This window comes from Priapulus caudatus, unplaced genomic scaffold (assembly GCF_000485595.1).
Source record: "Priapulus caudatus unplaced genomic scaffold, Priapulus_caudatus-5.0.1 Scaffold5987, whole genome shotgun sequence".
Classification (NCBI taxonomy): Eukaryota; Metazoa; Priapulida; class Priapulimorpha; order Priapulimorphida; family Priapulidae; genus Priapulus; species Priapulus caudatus.
Genome location: NW_014583048.1, coordinates 1 through 6,683, shown reverse-complemented (window position 1 = coordinate 6,683; position 6,683 = coordinate 1). Strand labels below are relative to the sequence as shown.

At 48.3% G+C, this 6,683-nt stretch overlaps 1 protein-coding gene across 1 annotated transcript; it reads left to right on the top strand.

Annotated features, from left to right (window-relative positions):
- The first annotated feature begins 24 nt into the window (after nt 1-24).
- On the top strand, nt 25-1,184 carry LOC106820037 (multifunctional CCA protein-like). The gene is made up of 2 exons (XM_014824595.1): nt 25-453; nt 987-1,184. The coding sequence occupies exons 1-2, from the start codon at nt 25-27 to the stop codon at nt 1,182-1,184; spliced, it is 627 nt and encodes a 208-aa protein (XP_014680081.1).
- Nucleotides 1,185-6,683: the final 5,499 nt, after the last annotated feature.

Below are 6,683 nucleotides of genomic sequence, written 5' to 3'. Positions count from 1 at the left end.
GTGACCGGTGCCAGCGTCACGCAAATGCAGGCCGCTGGATACAAACCCGTTGGTAAAGATTTTCCGGTTTTCCTCCACCCCCAGAGCAAACAGGAATACGCGTTAGCGCGTAGCGAGCGTAAGACATCTCCCGGCTACCATGGTTTCGAGTTCAATACCGACCCCGGCATTACCATAGAAGAAGATTTACTGCGTCGCGACCTCACAATCAACGCCATGGCTGAAGATGAAAACGGCACAATTATCGACCCTTACAACGGTCAAAAAGACCTTGAAGCAAGGCTCTTAAGACATGTTTCAACGGCTTTTACCGAAGACCCGGTTCGGGTTCTACGTGTCGCTCGATTTGCGGCACGCTACCATCACCTTGGTTTCCGGCTCGCCGACGAAACGGTAGACCTGATTCGACAAATGGGTGAGTCTGGAGAACTAGGCTCGCTAGTCGCCGAACGAGTATGGACAGAAATGTCTCGGGCACTGAATGAACCCGATCCAGCGTATTTTCCAAAAGCCTGCGAACGTGCTCGGTATGCAGATCCTTCCCGAAATCGGCAATTTATTCGGCGTACCGCAAACGGAGAAATATCACCCCGAAATCGATACCGGCGTACACGTCATGATGTCTTTACAAAAAGGCTGAACTAGGTCACGACAACGAAACCAGATTTGCAGTGCTCATGCACGACCTTGCAAGGCAACAACGCCTGCCAACATTTTACCCAGGCATCACGGCCACGAACAACGCGGGTTGAAACTGGTGAAAATATTTGCAAGCGCTGGAAAATACCGAAGGCACATACCGAACTGCACTAATAACGATCTGAATTTCACACGCGATAACACCGCGCGCTGGAACTAAAGGCGACGACGATTTTAAAATATTTGCCAATGTCGATATTTATCGCACAGTCTCGATTCATGAAAAGCTAATGCCTGCCTGGCCGATGTCCGTGACGAACTAACTTCGAAACGTCGATTACCCGCAGGCAACATATCTCGAGCGCCTGGCCAATTTGCTGATTCATGCAGATTTATCCGAGATCCGACAACGTGGTTTCTTACAAGGCAAAGACTTCGCGAGCGATCCGGGACTATCGTTACAGATAGTCCAGGCGAATAAGCTTAGCGCTTTAAGCGAGCCAGGCGCGAATCAAGCCGGATCAGCAAACGGCGAAAAGGCGTAATAGAAACAGCAGACCCATGGCAACGCCAACACTATTGGCAACGGCATGCGGCAAATTCAAAGCTCACGATAATCGGTTAGGCCCTGTAAACTCCATCAAAAAGCCATAAGCAGTTAAACCAAAAATACCCGCCACAAGAAAACTGGCGCGTTCGGCTATCAAGCTAAACCAGCTCGCAAAACCAGATAGATTAATACGTGGGCTAGCTTATCGTTACCGCTACCGCCCGAAACGGCATCAAAGATAGTGTTGCCACGATTAATAAGCAGCGCTACACCACCGCCATACCACAGCCGTGTAAGTCGCAACTCGACCTTTGACTTCTGAATTTCGCGCTCAGAAGCAGCAAGGCGAGAGAAAAGCACCCAACAACAACGACCGATAAATGACGAACGTAACATTCGATGCCGTCGATCAGCTTTAAGAATAATGAATACATAATCCCGCACTAAAGGCAGAAGCACGATGGCCAATACAAGAGCCATCCAGTCGATTGCCGAGATGATTGCCACTAATCGAGCGTTTGCAGGATCCACTGGACAGATTTAACGGCATCGACATAGAAACGAAAAACGAGCTGCGGCCGACGCATTCATACCAATAAAACCGCATATGGTTTTACCGGAACGGGAGGTACCGGGATCAAGCAACAGCTTGAAAGCAGCCATTATCAGTAACGTCTTTAAGCCTATAATCATGCTCGCTTCGATTCTTGCCGGGCGACCTATCCGCAACCCAAGCAATAGGCCAAAAACAATCGGTAGTGACGCTATAACCCAGGGCGAGCGCAGCTCGCTTTCGATTAAATCTTGAAACAAAACCGATGATGACGGCAGGAATAGTACCGATGATTATCCACCCGGCCAGCTTACTGCCTCTAAGACGACTCGCCACCTGAAAGACTTGAAACCAGGCCTTGAGCATTTTGCCACTTCCAGACGGAAATAAACACACGACCGCAATCAGCGATCCGACATGCACGGCAACGTCAATGCCAGCCCCTGATCGGGCCAAGTTCAACAACATCGGCACCAGTATTAGATGGGCTGAGCTTGGAATCGGTAAAAATTCGGTATGCCCTGGTACGACAGCGAGCAGGATAATTTGCATAAATCCAACTATATTATCTCCTGGATACGAATGCTGGCAAATCAAGATCAAGGTTTTTATCAAACCGCAGTACTTTAAACCTCTCACCCATTTCACCAGGCAATGTTAGGGTTTTTATTTGCTGCGCCGCATCCATTTCTGCGATGTATCTTCGGTTGTACTACATAGTCCATCTCATCCAACAGCCATTTCGCAATAGAAAATTGCCTGCGTAACCAACCTTCTAATCTCAAACCGCGCAGCAATGGCCGCATCGGCAACTGCGTCAAAGTCAACCGAAGCCGTAACATCCTGCAACCGGTAGAACCAGAGCATCATCATGCGCGCGCATGATGATAGTGGCAGCTGCAAGTGCCTCGAGTGCGCTCGGGCTGATAATACGACGCAGCGTCATAACCGTATCGATCAGCATCACCATCACTGATTACTACTCTCGCTAGATAGGCTTAACCAGGGGCCATAGTTCAAATTGACTTCGGTCTGGTAGCCCTGAGGTAAAGCAGCAAATTCTGCTTCGATAGATTGAATGGCACTAACCGCCTCGCCTTCTGAGATGCAGTCGCGCCAGCAAAAATGGCGCCATCAAAACCCACGCGAGTTCACACCATTGCCCCTGTTTTTTGACTAAACTAACCGGCATCGCATCGAGCACTTCATTTCGCTAATACGATGCCACTAAAATCGACTGGCAGACGCTCTAGCCAACTACTTTTCAAAGGTTTCGAAATCGGCTTCTGTTTTAAATAAGTCTGGCTGACGCTCACGCCAAAGTCCCGCATCAGTTCGAGGATATAATAGTCGACAGGGCTGTCGATGCGACCGAGAATCTGCTCACAAAGTTTGCCGCTGCCAGCGCCAATTCGAGTATACGAGCGACGCAACCTGTTCACATAATTGCAGGCACTGCTTCGCCAGCGTTCGCGAATAAAGCGCGAAATTTCCGGCGCCGTGAAACAAATCTCCCGTCTGACCAATTTACTCAATTCCGGCGCTTAATAACCAAGACCCGGTCTGTATAACAGTAGTTCATGTAATCGCTAAAGGGAAATAACACCGCCACTCTGTTGAATTTTGTCAACAACGAATCTATCAACTTTGCGCTATGGGAAATCTCCGACCGAGCTGGGTGTGGGCAATGCGCTAGCGTCTGTTGCCTGAGAGTGATATGATGACATTCTTTATTTAGCCTCCCTCGTTACATGTTTGCTGCCTGGAAATCAGCTCTGGTTACCGGAGCGCGAATCGTCTTGGTGCAAAATTACCTCGCACTTTACATGAAAACTGGTGCGAATCTCATAATCCATTATCGCAATCCGATGCCGAAGCGAAGGCACTGGCACAGAACCTGAATTCGCAACCCTGACAGGCGATAACCCTCCAGGCCGATCTCGGTGAGATCGAACGATTGTCGACCATGGCGCAGGAAGCGGTCGATGCATTTGGCAGACCGACTTCTCATCAACAATGCATCGAGCTTACCCGACGGCTATCGGTGAAATTGACCTACAATGTTGGAACGATTAATCGATATAATTTTAAGCGCCTCTGTTTCTATCACAAGCCTGCCACAGGCAATTGCGCGAAAATAATGGCGTCATTATCAACATGCTCGATATCTATGCCTCGACACCGTTGCTAAATCACATCTCTACTGCGCGGCCAAAGCAGCTAATCAATGCTAGTGAAATCGCTAGGCGCTGGAACTCGCACCCGATTTCGCAGTTAACGGCATCGCGCCCCGTGCAATACTATGGCCACGCAAAGCGATGGCTGCGAGCTCGAAGCACGCAGAAAATTCTCGCGCAAATCCCACTTCAACGCACGGGATGACCCTGAGTCATCGCCAAAACTGTGATGTTTAATCACACGACTATTCGTCACAGGCGAAGTCATCCGCGTTGATGCGGTCGTCTATTACAAATTTACTGAGCAATTTAAAGCATGAAGTCAAACTGGACTGACACCGTCCGCCGCCTCGACCTTACGTTCCTGGTGAGCAACGCAAGATCAGCAACATCAAGCTGAATACTAACGAGAGTCCCTACCCGCTCGCCCAGGGTCGCTCAGGCCGTCGAGATTACACGATTGATTCATTACGGCTTTACCCTGACCCTGAGTCAGTCGAGCTACGACAACCATGCCCAAATACATGGCCTGAAATTAGACCGATATTTGTCGGCAATGGGTCGGACGAGTCTGGCGCACAGCTTTCAAGCCTTTCTTCAAACAATCGAAACACTACTTTACCGCGATATCAGCTACAGCTTTTATCCGTTTACTCGCGGCCTATATGATATTGAGTACAACAAGTTCCGTTGGATGCGAATTTCCAGATTAACTGCGCAGCTACAGTCGGCCAACGGCGGGTCATCCTGCCAAACCCGAATGCACAACTGGCATCGCCCTGTCGCTCGAATTTGATCCGTTGCCTGTTAGAGAGTTCTAATTCAGTCGTTATAATCGACGAAGCCTATGTCGACTTCGCGCCGAATCAGCCGATTCGCTGATTGACGAATATGACAACCTGCTGGTAACTCAACTTTTTCCAAGTCGCGTAGCCTCGCAGGATTGCGATAGGTATGCGCTCGGCAACAAAGACTTGATCGAGCACTCAATCGCGTAAAAATTCGTTTAACTCGTATCCGATGGCCGACTAACCGAGGCTGCTGCGATTGCATCGGTCAAAGACAACGTTTATTTTGAACAATGTAACCAAAAATAATCACTAGCAGGAGTTCACTCAAGTCTGGCGCTAGAGCGCTGGGTTTCGGGTTCACCATCAAACAGTAATTTCGTCTTCGTCGAACACCGCGTAAAACCAGCCGCCGAATATACATGAATTAAAACAGGCGGCATTCTGGTACGCCACTTCAAGGCAGCGCGCGCATCGATAACTGCCTGCGTATCAGCGATTGGTAGCGATCACGAATGCCAGCAGTTATTGGCCGCTTTAAGCCCCTTCTAGAAGAAGTTAATCGAGATCCAGCTCAAACAAATCAAGGCGAGGCGCCTGCGCTGACCATCTCCACCATAGCTCAGCATAGCTTTGCCTGGTCTGTGGATGGCAAGCTTATCGCCCGCAGATCCTGTAACGGCTTAAGCACAAAAGCCTGTTGACAATATCCCTGCGTGGGATCTGAACGCCGGTTCACTCGATAACAAGATCAGCGAAGCAGCAGAATATCAAGATCGATAGGCCGAGGGTGAAAAACTGGGCTGGCTGCGATCCCGACCAAGCTCGTCTTCGATCAAACGCGAATACGGCAACCACGCCGTAACGAGTCATCGGTTTCAAAACCTACACACAGATTGAGGAAATCATCCCTTCGACCCGACCGCAAGCCGACTCGTATACCGGCGATAGCCAGAGTTCGCCAAACGTCGCACGCAATGCCGCACAGCCTTTTGAATATTAGCTCTGCTTGGACATTACTACCCAGGCTGACATAAACGCAGGCACTCATTCTGGTTCTGACTCGCTCGATAATGACCCCGACGGAGCCTGAACCACTCACGCACCTGGCTTATTAAAGTCAGTCGCACCAGGGCACATTGAATTCTTCGCGACAATGGCGCAGATTTTCTCCGCCAGTGACTCCACTAATTCATAACTCCTCCCTGATGAATCCATCGGCGCTTGCAACGCTCTTATAACTCAAAGTATCATCGATATGTTCGTATTGGCGCTTTATTGATATCGGTGGCCATATCAATATCGATACTGATGTTTTGTTATCTTCGTTCGCAGTCCATAAATACCGAGACCGTATCTACCTGTAAATCGCGAATAAAAACTATGTCCATTAGGACCTTACCCGTGGCAAAATTGACGAACGCTATATTAGCTCGCGAAACTAGTTAAGGGGAATATTTACTTACCAAAAATAAATTAAAATGGCCTTAAATAATCCAACTTACATTATAAAGATACCTGTCAGCATTCATGTATAATCTAGTCATGAAACCAAAAAGATACTGCTTTATAAACATTTTTGCTTTTCTTGTTTTTTGTATCTTACCTTTAGGAGTGACGGCAATGGGTTTTTTTGATTCGATGCAAGTGAATCTTTTTTCTGAGATGGAAGGAATAGTTACAATGAATGAGCGCCCCGTGGCTGGCGCAACTATTACCCGAACAGCCATACCGAACAATGACAAGGAGTATATCGATACAGCTACTACCAATTCGGAAGGTCACTTTCGCTTCGACCGAATGCTAACAAGCATGTTCCTTAAACTACTACCAACATCAATTGTTGTTCAGCAAAAGGTGGTTATTGAATACGAAAATATGCAATATTTAGCTTGGGAGACTAGTAACTTTAATGGTACACACAAGGGTGAACTGAATGAGCACGACACCATCGACACAGATCGAGAAATTGAAAT

Coding starts and splice junctions, on each gene's coding strand:
- LOC106820037 (XM_014824595.1), top strand. CDS start 25: ATGCAGGCCGCTGGATACAAACCCGTTGGTAAAGATTTTCCGGTTTTC. Junction 454..986: donor GCTCGCTAGTCGCCGAACGA/GTATGGACAGAA, acceptor GATTACCCGCAG/GCAACATATCTCGAGCGCCT.